The following is an 18,250-nucleotide window of genomic DNA, read 5'->3' as shown; positions in this document are numbered from 1 at the left end:
GTCTTCCCTTCATTTCATTTCTAACCAATAATTCACTTTACTGTTGTTTGGTACATACATTTCTCCAAATTCCCTGTTGTTCTCCTTTCTTTCTTTACTATCTTTTTTTACTATCTCCTTTCTTTACCATCTCTGAGCCCCCGCCCCCATCACTTTAGACACCTAGGTCACATCTAGGTTAGGTTTCTCTCTTTTCCCCTCTCTCTCTTGAATATAGGATCTTGGCTGGCCTTGAAATCCTGGGCTCAAGCAATCTGTCCATTTCAGCCTCCTAAGTAACTGAAACTACAGGAGTGAGCCACTGCTCCTAGCTCCATTTTTCCCCCAGTACTAGGGATTAAACCCAGGGCTTTGTGCATGCTAGGCAAGCATTCTACCACTGAATTTCATTCTAGCCCTTTCATTTTATTTTTTTTTATTTTGACACACGTTCTCGCCAAGTTGCTCTGGCTGGCCTTGAACTTGGAATTCTTCTGCTTCAGTCTCCCAAGTCCAATGTTTACTTCTTAAAGCCAAGAATGCTATTCCACAAAAAAAGAATGGTTTCATGATCAAGTCACAAAGCACACCAGTCACTTAATTAGACCAGAAATTCTGAAATGAAGAAACTGTTTAACTTTATTAACCAGCTATTCTCAAACTTATTAAGCTAATAAACTCCTTTCCCCCCAACCTATTAATATCCCCCAGAACATACACTTAAGAAATGTTAATCCTAACCATTGCTAAAATATGCTATAAAAATATTATACTTCATCTTATAGTCTAAAGTTTATAAAATGTCACTGCCTTTGGAAAACCCAAAAATGAATTTACACAGAAAATAATTACCAAGTTGCTGGGTGAAAACACCACATGTGTATTTACCTTATCTATATTCATTTAAAAATTAGAACCGTAATCTCCAATTGTAATTTTGTCATTGCAGAAACATTGGGGAAGGAGGGTGAAAAGCAAAATTTTTCTTCAAGTCAAGTATGTAGTATGGAATAGACTATTTTATAAATGTTAAGATCTGAAGCTGTTTAATTTTCCTTTGTTAATTTTCATAGTTGGTCTTTTTTTTTCCCCAGGGGGAGAAAAGAATGGAATTTTATTAACTTTATGATCCAATGAATATACAGGCATGCCATATTAGACCTTTCAGAAGATAATAAAATGATTAAAAATCTTATTGAAAATATGTCAGTTCTCCCTTTAAGGTATATTTCAAATTATTTACTTCACAGGTTTTAAAGAGTATATTTCAAAGTACACAACATTTTACCTGAAAGCTCCGTAAAGTGGTCTGTACCAACAGACAAATGAACAAGGAGTAAAAAGCAAGAACCACAGGATACTCAATCCAAAATCAACCCCTCTTGCAGAATCAACAAAAAACCAAGCCAAGCATCCGAAGATATTTAGAAACAGTGTTACAGCGTGGACTGTGGAATCAGAAAACAAAATAGAAAAGAAATGTTTACATTCAATTTATTAATTCATCAACAAAAATTGTAAATGAAAAAAAAAACTTCCTAAGAATAAATGTATTCTATCCCATGTTTCCATTTACTATTTTTTAAAACACTGTTTCATACACACTTGATTTAAAAACAAGAGTACATACAGGAAAATGAGTCCTAACACATGCACTGTTGAAAAAATTCTACTGGCACTCTCCTCCTAATAGGGAATTACACACCTAACCAAAAAAGCACCACTGTAAGGGTTTCCTCTGAAGCAATCATGTGGTTGCCTTTGGATCCAAGGCCCAAGAAGAAGCGTGGTGCCTACTCAGAAAGAGCCAGGACTTAGGAGGAGAGAGGTGCTATACTCACAACTGTATTTTTAGATAATGGAGCTACAGACTAAAAAGTGTTCTAAAAATAAAAACACAGTAGCAATTGCCAGGGAGTTTATAATCAATCTATAAAGATTATTAATTCATCTTCAGAGAGTTGTCCATTTTTTAAGTCCTAAAAATACCTTTTTAGTAGAATATTAAAGTTATTATCAATACCACCCCACCCCAGGATCCCCATATGCACACACAACATGATGCATATTGGCTACTAAGGCAGGCCTTTCCTGGGGGTTAATACACAGAGACCTTGGCAAGCTCTCCCTATGTGGTTAATAAAGACTTTCCCCAACAGATTAAAAACAAAATGTCTGAATAATATTTCACTACACTATGATCCTAAGAACCATATTTGCCCATTACAATTAATAACTTTTTAAAAGCATTCTTCAGCCAGGCATGGGGGTGCTTGCCCATTAGTCCAGTGACTCCAGAGACTGATGCAGACAGATCACAAGTTCCAGGCCCATGTCAGTAACTTAGCAAGAACTTGTCTCAAAATAAAAAATATGCCTGGCATGGTGGTGCATGCCTATAATCCCAGGGCCTTAGGAGGCTGAGATAGCAGGATTGAAATTTCAAGGACAGCTTTAGCAATTTAGGAAGACCCTTAGTAACTTAGTGAGATCCTGTCTCAAAATAATTTTTTTGAAAAGGGCTAGGAACGTAGCCCAGTGGGTTCAATTCCCAGAACCAAAAAATAAATAAAGGATTCTTTAAAAATTTATTCACAGGTTGAATTACAGAAATAAATTCTCATGAAAACTAAAATACTATAAAATGTAAATTATCAATAAAAATATGCCAAATTATGACTTGAATTAAAATTAACAAATGAAAAGAATTATTCAATCTAAATAATAAGAAACTCAACATATATTAAAAAAAGTTTTAAGATCTCTTTATGAAATAAAATCAATAATTAATGGAACAGGATAAAACCACATATCCTAGGATGCTCCAGACTTGCTCTTATCTAATCACTAGATAAATAAAACTCTCAAATGAAATAGCTCCAGCAGAGCCGTGAACACCCAGATTATGCCCATTTAATATTAAGACAACCACTTCACCTTTAGTTTCTCAGTTAAAGATATGGCAGGAGCTCTTCCACTTTCAAAATTTCATTCCCTGCTAATCCGCAAAAGAAACACTCACCAAGTACTCTATTCCCATTAGATTTTTAATTCTCATGAAAATTAGCTTACCAATAAATTCACTAAAAATTCTTTTCCTCAAAATAAAGGTAGTTGTTAGGGCTTAAAAATAGAATTCAAAATTCTGTGAAATATTATATTATTATTCTGTAGCATTATCTAATCACCTAAAAAAGTTTCAAATATTAAGAACATGCTAACTTTCAATCTTCACAGGAATAATTTTTATTATTAATTTATTAATAATAATTTTCATCTCCTAATCCACTAAAAATATGTATATATGCATGTTTTAAAGTTGACAAAATTCTTCCAGGTGTAGATAAAAATGAATTTAATTTTGTGTAATCTACTAAGATTTTTTTCCTAAATATTTTCCTGGTAACCAACAATCATGATCAATAAGTCATTTACTTGTATCCCAGTGAAGATTAAAATGTCTACTTAATCTGTCCACTTTTACAGAGATCAGAAAATGTATAAGAAAGGCAATGTAATGTAAAACATGCACATGATCTATTTTGCTAATTTCAATCCAATTTAAGGGAGCAATAAATCTATGCTGATTAACTCTCAAGTGTAAGTAGAATGCTAAAGAAATCTTTAGGCTATTTTGTTTATATGATTTGTAAGTTGGATAATTCTCTCTTACATAAAATTTCAACTTGCTGTATTAGGCACTCAAATGTAGAATTAATGAACCTAAATTTGCAATTATCACAATATTCTTCTCAATAAATCCTGAATTACAGTGCAGACACCCAACATGGCATATTACCGTCTTTGCTAAATGGTCTTGAATACAGCTGGTTTGTTTTTCCCTTTTCTTTGTTTAATTAAAAAAATACTTAAAAGGGTTAAGATTAATTTCACAGTGATATTTCCATGTATATGCATATATATATATCATATATATAATGTATATAATAATACATATATAATTTTTTTTGGTGTGGAGGTGTGCTACTGAATCAAAACCAGGGCTTCACACATGCCAGGCAAGAACTCTGGTGAACTACATCCCCAATCCTTTCATTTATTTTGAGATAGGGTCTCACCAAGTTGCCAGGCTGGACTTGACCTTGCTATTCTCCTCACCAGCCTTACCAGTAGCTGGGATGATAGGAATGAGTCACCACCATACTCAGCTCAGTGATATTTCTAATTGATATAGTTCAGTTCTTGTACAGGGTAAATTATTTTCCCTAGGTCAGATACCTTTGAAGACTTATCTTTATCATATTTGTATAAAATAATGTACATCATTTTTAAATGCACATTATTTCTTTATTTTGGTACTTGTAAATGGCATAACATGGAAACCTAGACCCAGGGCTCCAGTCTGGCTATCCAACTTCAGCATTACTTGTGTGATGTTGGACAAGTGATTCAAATCCTCCAAGCTTAATTTCCCTACTTACAAAACTAAATAACATAGTGCCTGACTCACAATGTGGTTAGGACTTAAGAAGATAATGTATATAAGAGATCAGTACTATGATTGGAACAAAGTAAATCCACAAATATTGGCTTTCACTATCATTATTATTATTACAGTAGAAGCATTAGTCAACCCCAAATCATCAATAGTAGATAATTCTTGAAAATAACTTCCTAAAACAGCCTAAATTCTATAAAATTTAGGCATATTACTAAGCTGGCAGTAAATATTATTTTGTTCCAAATAATGCTTCTTCAAAACAGAATCCCAACAAAACATTATTTTGTTCCAAATAATGCTTCTTCAAAACAGAATCCCAACCGGAATTTTTGAGTCCTCTTGAATACCAGTTAACATATCTACCAACTGAACAGAATTGGGGGAAACTATACTCAATTACATTATTTCTCAGAGATTCAGAACATTATATATTTTGATGACAAAACAGATATCAGCAATGAAACCATCAGTATTGGTAGTCAACTATTAGTTGAAATTAATCATCTTCCCCACTCAATCTCTATTTATTAAATACCTTGTATAATTTTCTTCAGACAAAATTCTATCTCCTTTCATCAAAAAGGAAAAAAAATTCTTTTTGTTAAGTTAAAGAACTTACAAAATGCTAGGCCAATTTCTGTCCATTTGAAAAAAATACATACATAAAATATATATGCAGCTATAATATATATTTGATTAAATGAATTGGTTAGCATGTGTGTGAAATCACACCTTAAATATTAAAAAAAAATAGCAATACTGGTGATTCAGCAAGAGATATAGGCCAAAAAGAAAATCTCAAAAGAAACCTCTAAGAGTTAAAATTTAAAAAAAGGATTATCCAGAAGGAACTGCTTCTCATATTCCAAAATGACTTCACCTATGTGAAGAGTGTTCCTAAGAAGAATCTATTTAGGATGGCAAAAAAGTCTCACTAATCATAAAGTAAAAACACAAATTTCATTCTTTAAGTGTGTACCCTAAAAATCATGCCTCCCCCACAGTCACAAAGGTGAGAAGCCATAACTGCTGGCTTCCCTACTGACATGATGATATCAAGTGAGGTTGAGACTACTGTCTGGAATAAAAATAAAACAGAGTAAGTGGGAAGTCTGTATACACACAGCAAAACTGTTCACAGCTTGACATTTTATTTTAGTATTCTATGAGTTGTAATTACACTCAAAGCAATGCGAGCATCACAGCCTAAAACGTCTGCGCTACTGTTCTATTCAATAAGATGAACTGGATTGCTTAAGTACTTTCAAGAATAAAAGCACTCACACCACTTGAAAATGAAAAGTAAACTGCCCAAAGCTATTATTTAAATTATGGTTTATAATATTATAATATTTTATGTCCCTTTGAAAAAGTAGCCATCATGCCTACTTTTAAAAGAATTTAAATCGTCTTCTTCTGCATAAAAATAGTATGCATGATTTTTTCAAAGCAAATCATGTCTATGATTCTTTCCATGAAGGAAAAAGGACCATTACAAAATCCCACCAATGTGATAGAGAAGGTAACCTTTCCTCAAAAGCCAGTTCTCAATTTACAGGTTATCCTCAGCCAAGGGCTCTTATTGCCACATACAGTGCAAGTTTTAAGTATATAAACATGATATTTCATTCTGAAAATTATGATTATTAAGGTCTACAGAAAAAGACCAGTTTACTATCCTATGCTCAATATATCAGTTCTGATACGATACATTTTTAATAACAAAAAATATAAACTTTAAACAAATAAAAAATTTGTTTTATACTCACACATCCACAAGTAGTACATAAGCTTTACTGTCTTTTGGAATTCTACAGGAATATCTACAGAAAAATCCTGATAGAAACAAGGTCCCACAGGAAAATTGTCAGGAAGAGGTGGCCAATTATTTTTTCTGCCTGTAAATTGAAAACAAAAAGTTAATTATATCAAATGTTTTATTCTTACTGGTTTCATAGTAAAGAAACCTATTAAAAGATGTTACATTTTAAAATGTAACACTATCTTTGCATTTCTATAAGTTTGAAGGCCAAGTTTTACATTTTTAAAATTTTTTCAGAATATCATTTTAGAAAATAATAGATGGTAAAATAGCTTTCCAGTGTCACATCATATCATGTTTAGCATGCACCATTTATGCTCAGGAGAAACCAGACACAAAAAAGAAAGTACTGGTATATACACTGTGACTCTGCCCTAAAATTTGGCTATCATGGAAAGGCCAGCCAGTTTTTCCACTTCAATTTCTTTCTCAGCATCTTATATCATTCATTATAATTCTGCTAAAATTCCTAACCCTTGTGGAGAAGAAAGACCTTTAGTTAAAGGTATTTTAGAAACACTGATCCCCATTAAGCCTTTCATTTCTCCTATAGACACCATGGAGTTAACAGTAGAAAACTGAACCTCAAGTTTTCTACTGTTAACTCCATGAAACTAACATCAAAGAATCAAATTTGGAAATCTCAAAGTCTGGCTAAAAGACCACCACCCAAAATACATATGTGAGAAAACCACAAAACATGGAGAAAATATGAAAAAAAAATCACAAGAAAGAAGTGGGAAAATTATAGCATCCTCAAAAATCTACATAAAAAAATTTGAACTGTAAGGAGAGAAAATGTATCTATATAAAGAAATTAGATTAAAAATAAGACTGAAGAAATGGCAAGGGAAAATTAAAAATAAAGCAGGAAGTCAAACATAAAAGTAAAAGGTAAAAATAATCAACAAAAGATCACTTTCCAATTTTAAATATCACATCCCACAACTTTTTTAAAAAAATTAAGTTCTAAAGACATCTGTAGACCAGGAAAATTTTCATAATGGAAAAAAGCATGACCTACTTCTGATTCTCCCCAGCATGCTCCCTCAATTACAGTTGTTATAATATTCAAATTTTGTACAGTTTAGACATTTCTCATAACAGTCTCATACGATCTGAGAAGTGGCAGAAAATCAGAGTGAAGATCAAGGCTCCAGAACCATAAGTGCCTCACCACTTACAGGCTAAGCCAGTGTAGGCACCTTCACCTCTTGAAGGCTTAACTTCTTCATCAATGTAAAATGAGAACAATCGTGCCACCCTTCACAGGATAGTACTAAGGATTAAATATGAACTAATAGATGAAAAATGTACTAATAGAATCCAATCTGTTTATTTCTTACTCTTTGTTAATTACTTCCCTTCCTAAAACCTCTCTTGGAAATCATTTTATAGTGATGCTAAGAAAATAGGACAAATTTTAGTTAAAGGTATTTTAGAAACATTGATCCCCATTAAACCTTTCATTTCTCCTGTAGATGCCATCTCTGATGCTGCAAGCTAGAAGATGACCCAGAATAAATATGTCTTCATGAGGCCCTAGATCTACACTTTGTGAAATAAGGAAGAAATAATTCTGTTCATTACTGTTGTCCTAAATGTGTTATTCCATCCCCAGGCATTCTAATAATGACTTTCCCAGCTCCCTTAATCCTTCTTATCCAGAGATTGCTGGCTTCCCCTAAAATACTCCCTTCAAGTGATCCTTAGTAGTAACAGCCTGAAAAAATGTTATGGCAAATTTCTTTCTTTGGCATCATATAAATACCCTGGGCTTCCTGGGGTCGCCATAAACATATTTTTCCAACATATTTTGACAGAGATAATGTACTTGTGAGAATTGCAGCCAATAATTTGAAACTGGACTGAATATATCTAGTAAGAATCAAATGTGGGGCACACTCAAAAGTACTTACAAGATTCAATAGACCCAGAGAGCCCAAGAGCAGAATCAAAGGCTCCTGGGCTGAGAATGAACCAAAGGTATCAAAATTGCATTCATTTTCTCTGTGATGAGGCCAACTTTGTTCTAATCTATCAAAAGACTATGCAAATTAGCTAGGATCAGAGAGCTACAGAGTATCAAGCAGGCAATCTGTTGTGTCTGATCTCCTTGCTAGAACAGGAAAATAGAGCAGGATCTTATCCACAAACCAAATGACCTAGAGCTGGGATAGATATTTTTATTTCAAACTTCTCTGCATACTACCATGTTGACTGAGGTTTTGCATTTCTCGTTCTCGACGATCTAATTCTGCAGCTTTTCTTTCTAGTTCTTCTTGGCGCTTAAGAAGTTCAGCTTGAGCCAAGGCATGTTCCTAAACAAAAATTATCAATATGTGAATAGATAGCTTATAAATGATAGAATATTTTATACTCTGACTATCTCCTTCTCTCTTACTACCATCTTAGAAATCTAAAAATCTAATTCAACCAGGTACAGTGGTACATGCCTATAATCCCAGCTCCTCAGGAGACTGAGGCAGGAGGATTGCAAACTTGAGGCCAGCCTTGGCAACTTAAGGAGATGCTATCCCCCCAAAATAAAAAGGCTGGAAAAATAGCTCAGTAGCAGCATAGTGACCCTAAAGTCAAGCCCCTTTACTATAAAAGGTTTTTTAAAAACTAATTCAAATGTGCTTCCAAAATACAGAAATTTGTTGGAAGACTACAATTTCAGAGAATATTATAGAGATCTGTAGCCCAGTCTGGTCTTTCAGTTATGAAAACTCTCCAAGGGAATGTTGAGTCCACAGGACAGGAAAAAACCCTCAGTAACTGAGTAGTCAGTCTTCAGATATTCTGGAAAATGAAATCAAGGTGACCTTTGTGCTTAAATGAAAGTGAGAACAGAGGTAAAGGGAACAACTAAAGAAAAGTGACAAATAGAAAAAAAGATGGGGGAGCAATTGAATTGGCTCTGATAAACTAGGTTAAATGACATATAAGGCTCCTACTAATGTAGGAATATTTTATAATACCTTAAACATAAAAAGACACCAAGGTGAAAAAACAATAGGCTTAACAAGTCTAAAAACTCCATCTGCTTGTGTATTAAGCCACGCAACTTATTTACATCCATTTTTCTAGGACTTTTGCCATCTTCTACCTCCTCCTGCTAGCCTCTGTTTAATATACACTGTAACTCCATTTCTCAGTATATATTATAGTCTCATTGTTACCATAATGGCAAAAGTTTTTTATATTTTTAGTTATAGATTCACACAATACCTTTACTTATTTATTTTTATGTGATGCAGGGGATCGGACCCAGTGCCTCACATATGCTAGGCAAGGACTCTACCACTGAGACACAACCCCAGCCTGGCAAGAATTTTAATGTATTAAAAAATTGAGACGAAAGGCAAGAAAAATTTCATTATACAAATTGTACACCAAGATGATATACTAATAATTCCTAATAGTGGAATAAAGCAAATGCTACAGGCTGAGAAAGAGGGAGTACATGCTGTGACAAGATGGCTAATCCAGACTCAAAAGTAAATTAAATTTCTTTTTAAAAAATAAGGACGGCAACAGTACAAAAAATTACTTTGCTCTGAAATGTTATTAATACTATAATTTCAATATGTTACAGTATCAATATATTATTGATACTATAAATGTTATTGATACTATAATTTCTACTGTAAATTCACAGATATCATAAACTAACCTTTGCAATCTGTGTATAAGCTGGATGTTCCTCTGTTGGTTTCATTATTGCTGGCTGTGTATTGGGTACATTGGGCATTTTCACACTGCCTGGTGGAGGCTAGGAAGATTAAGAAAAGGACAAATTATATAAGACAGAGATCCAACTTAAACTTCTTTCAAAAGTTATAATACTAATAAAAAAGCAAAATCCCAAGATCTGCCTCTCTTTGTCCCCTGCCCTCTCAGCATTGAGTGTATGGCAAAGAAATGCTTAAGTTCTCCATCTCCATTTCTCAAACTCATTCACTTCTCAATTCTACAATTTTCCTACTACCTTTAACACTGTACCACACACACTCTCCTCCAGGACACCACATGTTAAAAAAAAAAATCTTTTAAGGATTTCTTTACAGTATAGCAGACAGCCTCAAACTAAAGAATGATAGTGAGTATCAGGGTATTCAGGTATATACCTACTCAGGAGGCTGAGGCAAGATTACTTTAGCCCAGGAGTTTGGGGTCTGCCTGGTAACACAGTGAAATCCCATCTCTTAAAAAAACTACACTCAGGTTTGCAGCCAATTCTTCCATTTTCAGAAAGCTCCATGCCTGTGTCTTGGAAAGTCTATAGGAGACCTCTTGGTAGAACCTCCCTAAGACCCCTTGAGAAGAGTAAGGGGGAAGGCATGGAGAATCAAAAAATAAACTACACGACCTTCACTTTGCCAACAAAGATGAACTGCATTTGAAAGCAGCTGCAAGACCCAAAAGTACACAGGTATCTATGAGCCCATGGGGAATTATTAAATTATGGTATATACCTTAAGTATAGACACTGAGGAATGAATATATATTTAAAATATTTTTTTAGTTGTTGATAGACCTTTATTTAATTTATTTATTTATATGTGGTGCTGAGAATTTAACCCAGTATCTCACATATGCTAGGCAAGTGCCCTACTACTGAGCCACAACCCCAGCCCCATGAATAAATATATTATGTATATGTATATACAAAATAAATTGGGAATTGAATTACCTACCATACATATATCTTAATGTAGTGCAGACATTAAGATGAATAAAAGTATGGAAGAATGACTTTTAAATACTTAATGAAGCAAAGGAAACTACAGAGAAGTATGCATAGTATCTTTTTAAAATAAACACAGATTTATACATACTCAGAAAATATCTGGAAGACCCAGGAAACAGTTTTCAGAGATGTTCACTTCTTGTTTTATTATATTTGTATACTGTTTTCCTCTCCCAACATGTACATCATATACTACTTTTTTTTTAAGCTGTAGATGATACAATCTTTATTTATTTCTTTTTATGTGGTGCTGAGGATCGAACCCAGTGCCTCATGTGTGTGAAGCAGGCATTCTACCACTGAGCTACATTTTTAAAGTTAAAAAAAAAAACACATTCTTAAAGAATTATTTAGAATGACCATAAAAAAAGAAAGAAAGGATGACAGAAATTTGAGAAGGCAGGACACAAAAAGGAAGAGGAAGGGAGGGAGAGAGGACAACAGGCAGGCAGGACCTAGAGAAGTTGAAAGGTCAGCACCATTCAAAATGGAAAATACCACTAATGTAACAGGATTTTACCCCAACTCAGCAAAGAGCAACCCTGAAAAGGAAGCCAGTCATAATCAAAGATAACAACTAAAGTATGGCTGATTCTAAAATGCGAATGGAAAAATAAAGACTAAAAACAGATCAAACAATTATAATGGAAAAATAAAATGGGGGACCTATGATATCAAGGCTTACTACCAGGCTGCATTAATTAAGGATATGATATAGATACAAGAACAGAAAAATATACCAACATATAAAACAGGTACAGAAACAAACCCATTCAAATGTAGAAACTTGACACATAACCCCCCCCCCCCCGCCCCCGGTTATTTTGCTGCAGCCGGACTGTGGCACTGGGATAAATAGATGATCACATAGAAAAATAAAACTAGATTTTTTACTTCATACTACATACAAAAATAAATCCAACGTAGATCAATGACCTAAAAGTAAAACTTACATACTTTTAGGAGAAAAAAAAGGTGAATATTTTTATAAACTCAGAGCAAAAGCTTCTTGAACGTGAGCTCTAGAAATCTTGTGTTTTGTTTATGGTGTATCTCAAATGCCTCAAACGGTGCCTAGAATAATTACTCATCATTAATAAGACTAGCCAGGTACAGTGATGGACACTTGTCATTACAGTGACTTAAGAAGTTGAAGTAGGAGGATTGCAAGTTCAAGGCCAGCCGAAGCAACTTAGCAAGACCCTGTCTCAAAATATAAAATAAAATAGACCTGGGGATATATGGTAAATCACCCTGTGACCCATCCCCAGTACAAAAAAAAAAAAAAAACCTAGAAAACACACAAACTACAAAAGACTGACAAATTCAAGTATTTTGAAATTGAACAAAGTCAAATCACAAACTAGGAAAATCACATAATTTTTATATGTTCTTGGTAGCAATTTCAGATTGTAGTTATTATAACAAATCCATACAAATGCAAGCTAACAGAAAGATGGACAAAAGATCTGAACAGGAATAGCCAATAAGCATATGAAAAGATGTCCAACCTCCCTACTAATCAAGAAGTGCAAAGGGCTAGGTGGCAGAGCTCTTGCCTAACATGTGCAAGACCCTGGGTTCAATCCCCAGGACCACACTAAAAAACAAAAAAAGCAAAACCAATGACATATTATTTCAAAAATCAGGAGACAGAAAATTGTAAACTCTAACAACACCAAAATCTGGAATATACAGTACATTCAAAATGGTAGTAATAGATGAAAATTAAAGCATTAACTAACATAACCTATCAAGTCAGTGGAAATAGAAAAGACTATCAACCAATGGTATTGGGACAGTTCTTTAAATTTGGGAGTGGGGAATCAAATCCCTGTATCTCAGCAGAATAAATTCTAAATGGATTAAAAATCCAATGTAAAAAAAGAAAGACAGTAGGAGTAGACAAGTTACATAGAGTATAGATGACTATTTGATCTTAGGCTAGAGAATAACCATTCCAAACATTTCCAAGAGATGAAGGGAGAGAAATCACAATGAAAAGATTTTTAGTTTTTTATTTTTAATGTTTTAGCTGTTGATGGACACAATACCTTTATTTTACTTATTTATTTTTATGCAGTGTTGAGGATCAAACCCAGTGCCTCACACGTGCTAGGCAAGCACTCTACCCCATGAAAAGGTAATTGACTACATGAAAGTATACTACTTTGATGACACAAATTATTTCACAACCAAGATTTAAAGGCAAAATCTAAATAATAAGCAATACATACAACACATAAAAAATTAGTAAGGAATAGATAAATATGTTACTGGGGGAAAATGCGTTTTTAGAAACACCGTTTAACATGCAGATTATTAAATACAAAAAGGAAAGTAAACATAAAATGCAACCTCATTAGTAATCAAAGGAGTGCAAATTTAACCTGATTACTTTTAAAATTATTACTACAGAAGTATCGCTACATTTTGGAAAAGATGTAATAAAACAAATATCCTTCTACATGGAGTATAAACAAGCACATATAAAAATCCTGAAGCACAATTTGGCACTGTATATCAAGAGACACAGAAACATTTATACCGATGTCCCATGAATAGCTGGTTTTTAAAAATATCCCAAGGAGATAATTGAAGATATTCACAAATATGAGTAGACCATGAATGCTAATTATAGCTTTATTTATTAAAGGGGAGTTAGAAACAATCCAAAAGCCCCAAAATAGGGAAATTGTCAGATAAATTATGATTCAGTCATAGGGGAGTATATTATACAGCTATTTAAAAGCTCTAAAGGCTAACTGGGTGTGCAGTGCAGTGGTAGCGTGCTTGCCTAGCAAGCACAAAACCCTGGGTTCCACGCCCAGCCCCATAAAAAGAGAAAGAGAGAGAAATTTCTGAAAGAGTATTTAATATAATGGGGAAGCTTGGACAAATAATAAGTTATAAAACAAAGCTGACGGGCTGGAGCTGTAGCTTAGTGGCAGAGCGCCTGCCTTGCACGTGTGAGGTGCTAGGTTCGATCCTCAGCACCACATAAAAATAAATAAAATAAAACAAAGCTGAATATACAGTATAATTCTAACATTTAAAATGTGAAAATAGATCAAAATATTCATAGTGGTTATTTCTGGGTAGTGGGATTAATTGCTTTTGTTGTATTTTAATCACCTTTATAATATTGCTACCAAAAGAATCATAAATTCTGTTTCACCTGCCTGTTTTCCCCATCCCAGTATCTCATATTAATAGCCAAAAAATCCTGAAGGTAATCAGTTCTAACTGTTCTCCAGTTAGATAAAGTGTGAACATAAAGTCCTGCCCACTTGGTTTAATAAGCAGTGACAATGAAACATTGACTAAATAAAGTGCCTGGTGAAGTCAATTTGGTAGCATACCTCAGGAAATTACTCAGGAACTCACCCCGAAGAAACCTTACTGTTAGTACTTTATTATTAAATAACAAATGAGGTATTAAGTGAAATAAATCAATGGATAAGGATGAAGGTGGGTTAGAGTTAGTAATTTGATACATTTGAGATTATAACTGCTTGCAGGACAGCAATGCTGAAGAACAACAAATCTCTAATAGCACTGCTATTAATCTAACAGCTATTATCTCCACAATTTCTTTACACTTGTAGATGTTAGCTAAATCTCTGTCCAGTTGAGATGCAGTATTTTCTTCAGCTACAACACACTTGATTAGCCACCTCAAACCAAGTACAACTCTAGAGGAAGACTCCTGCCATAATTATAAAGATGATGATCGTTCCTAATTCTTTTCCAAGTTTTCACTTCTGCACATGAGTGAATGAATGAATGAATAGTACAATCCACTCAAGATTGCCATTTCTGACAAAGCAGCAGACCACACTTTTATAGAAACCCATGATATATAATATCTAAAAATACTGGGGCTGGGGTTGTGGCTCAGCGGTAGAGCGCTCGCCTCGCACGTGCGAGACCCTGGGTTTGATCTTCAGCACCACATACAAAAATAAACAAGTGAAATAAAGGTGTTGTGTCCAACTACACTAAAAAATAAATATTAAAAATAAAAATAAAAATACTGGATCAAAATTTATTTTAAAAATATTGTAAATACATGAGTAAACTAATAAGAAACCCTGGGAGACCAGAAAGTAGGAGAAACTATAAATCCAAGAAAGAGGGGTCTTGAAAGCATGCCAATAAACAAATCACTAGGGTTTAATAAGCTGCAGATGAAGCATGGGAGCTGATGGAAAGTAGAGACAAGAGTAAGCAGGTGAAGGTTTCCCACTGAACCAGCAAGCTGCTTTAAAAAAAAAAAAAAAAAAATTCTACCAATGACCAAGTTTAGGAGCTGCTGACTCCTCCCCAGGCTTGAACTTGACAGATATATGATCTTAGCAGAACAGCAGTAATGAGTACCTATATCTTTTGTGAACTCAATACCACTGGGATGCAAACCCAGGTACTACAGAGAGCAAAGTCCTGACAAGTTGTGCACAGAAATCCTGAGATCCTGTGCAACACCGAACTGTGAGCCTGAATGAGCCCACCCTTTTTGTCTATATAATCTTTGCTCCTCTTGTCCTCAGCAAGTAATCCAAGGACCATACCTTGTGTACTGTCCCCCTTGTGCTAGAGCACAAGTCCCAAGTCCCAATAAAGCCTTGTTCAGATGATACTGCTTGCATCTTTGTGATTTCTATCTTGAATTGAGCAAAAAAACTCTTAAATGACAGTAGAATGAGTCAGACATAAATTTCCTATGGACATATATGAATACACCACAGTGAATCTCAACATCGTGTACATCCACAAGAGTGGGAGCCTAATTAGAATAAGATATACTCAATGTTTGTATAAATATGTCAAAATAGATTCTACTCTCATGTATAACTAAAAAAGAACAAATTATTTTTTTTTAAAAAAAAAGAACTCTTGAATGAGCCAGTAACATTAAGAGCTGAGAGCTGGTAACACCAAAATGAGCAACTAATATAAAAAAGAGCTATGCTTTGCCTTTTGGTGATTTTTTCCAGAACTGAGGGGAAAAAAAATACTGATTGGTAACAATAAAAGATCTGAGATTCCCACATAAAGTCAGAACTACCTAATAAGCTCCATTCTCATGAACGAGCAAGAAAAAAGCAAATGGTGAGAAATGGTGGGAATATTTGCATACCTTGTCTTTGACTTTGAATATAGAAGAAGAAGGAAATCTTCTTTAATTCCTAATCATAAACCTACTAACTTGCATATCTGGGACCAGAATTCCTACTATCCACATAGATGAAAATTATTCTAAGCTTAAACTATCATTACAAAGAATCCCAGTTTGTAAGAACCTTAGGTACCTTGTAAAGGTATAGGAACATGTTTTAAAACCAGGATTTACCTCTTTTCAGGATAGAACCATATATGGTACAGAAAAGAAGAAAAATAAGGTATCTGCTGTGCTAAAAACCCTATTGAAATGGCAAAGAAATTTTCACAGAGCTGAAAATTAAGCATCTGAGAATGAAGTTTGCCCCAAACATGCTTTGAAAGTTGAGGAGGAAGCAAGAATATCTATGAAAAAGCTAAGCACTACGACAAGTAATACAGGCAGATGTATAAAACTGAAATTTGAATTGCTAGGATGTTAAGAAAAGATGGCAACTTCTATGTACCTGAAGAACCCAAACTGGCATTTATCATCAGGATCAGCAGCATATCAATAGCATGAGCCCAAATGTTCATGGTGTTCCAGCTTCTTCACCTGATCTTCAATGGCACCTTTGTTAAGAGCAACAGGGCTTCAATTAGCATGCTAAAGATTGTGTAACCATATATTGCATGGGAATACCATAACCTGAAATCAGTAAATGAGATGATCTACAAGTGTGGCTATGGCAAAAATCAATAAGAAGTGATTGCCTTGACTATACTTCAAGGGTTATTCATGCTTTCATTGTTTGATCTTCTGGTAAGCATGGAATCATATGCATGAAGAATCTGATTCATGAGATTTGTACTGTTGGAAAATGCTTCAAAGAAGCAAACAACTTCCTGTGACCCTTCAAATTATCTTCTAAATGAGGTGGGATGAAGAAAAAGACCATCCATTTTGTAGAAGGCAGAGATGCCAGCAACAGAAGAGATGAGGCCAACAGAACTATTAGAAGGATGAACTAAAATATCTTGCATGGTATTTTTGTAATCTGGCCATCAGCCAGCAGTAACTGCCCTCAAATTTAAAAACATTAAAATAAAAATAAGAACAGATTACAAAGAATTTTTATCAAGTCTAAGTCACTTTGACTTGTGATTTAAACATACAAGAAACAAACCACTTTGAGAAAGGGCCAACAGATGTTAACAAATACAAAATAAGACTGGAATATACTGAAGTGATCAAATATAAAATAGGTATGTTTAATAAATAAAAGATGTTAATAAAAGTTTGACTAAACAACGAGACTCTCAAAATGATCTAGTTTCAAATGATACAAAAGGAACTTCTAAAAACAAAAACTGCAATCGAAAGCATAAATTTAATAAATAAGTTAAACTGCATACTACATAAAGATGAAGAAATAATAATGGGAAAATAGCTAAAGAAAACTATACAGAATGCAGCATGAAGAAATTAAAAACTGGAAAATATTAGAAGTTATGAGATAAGATCATGTAACAGTATCTAACATACAATTCAGAATCCAAAAGGAAAGGAACAGAGAATGAAGAATCAGTGTGCAAACAGGATGTGAGGACACTAATTCTCAGACTGAAAACTTCACACATTTTTAAAAAATTTAATACCAAAACACATCATAGTGAAATAACAAACCCTAAAAACAAGTAATCTTAAAATGGCAAGAGAAAAAAGAACATTTCACATAAAGGAATGTCACTAAGACCAAGAGCTGGCTGCTCAATATGACAATGGAAGCCCAAGTAGAGTGTCTTAAACTAGAGAAAACGACTACCAATGTAGAACTGTAAATTCAGTCAGATAAACTTTTGAGAACAATTGGGGCTCACAAACATGTTACCTCAACATATGGCACCATGACACACTCAATATTTTGAATTAGAGGAAATTGGCCTCAGGAGCAAGGTCTCTCTGGCCTTCTCTCATTCTTCTTCTCCAAATCAAGCCACAAAATCTAGAAAGGTCACTCTGTCCCTTTTCCACCCTCACGCCAGGAAGGTCATGATCCATATCCAGGAGAAAGGAAAGCTACACAGAGAGGCCAAGAAGAATCTAAATAGACAGACCCCGGAAACTCAA

At 34.2% G+C, this 18,250-nt stretch overlaps 1 protein-coding gene and 1 pseudogene across 2 annotated transcripts in view; one reads left to right on the top strand and one right to left on the bottom strand.

Moving 5' to 3' along the window:
* Window positions 1-18,250, bottom strand: part of Scamp1 (secretory carrier membrane protein 1) — a 100,360-nt gene that overhangs the window by 35,593 nt on the left and 46,517 nt on the right. For both annotated transcript variants that reach the window (XM_015497829.2, XM_048800182.1), the window contains 4 exons: window positions 9,943-10,041; window positions 8,476-8,584; window positions 6,211-6,339; window positions 1,268-1,427 (listed from right to left, as the gene is read on the bottom strand). In XM_015497829.2, coding sequence (XP_015353315.1) covers window positions 1,268-1,427; window positions 6,211-6,339; window positions 8,476-8,584; window positions 9,943-10,041 — 497 coding nt within the window. The remainder of the gene's footprint in view (window positions 1-1,267; window positions 1,428-6,210; window positions 6,340-8,475; window positions 8,585-9,942; window positions 10,042-18,250) is intronic.
* LOC107152344 lies at window positions 14,485-17,151 on the top strand (annotated as a pseudogene).

This window comes from Marmota marmota, unplaced genomic scaffold (genome assembly GCF_001458135.2).
Source record: "Marmota marmota marmota unplaced genomic scaffold, marMar, whole genome shotgun sequence".
NCBI lineage: Eukaryota > Metazoa > Chordata > Mammalia > Rodentia > Sciuridae > Marmota > Marmota marmota.
The sequence above is the reverse complement of the archived record's forward strand: the minus strand, read 5'-3'. Positions and strand labels throughout refer to the sequence as shown.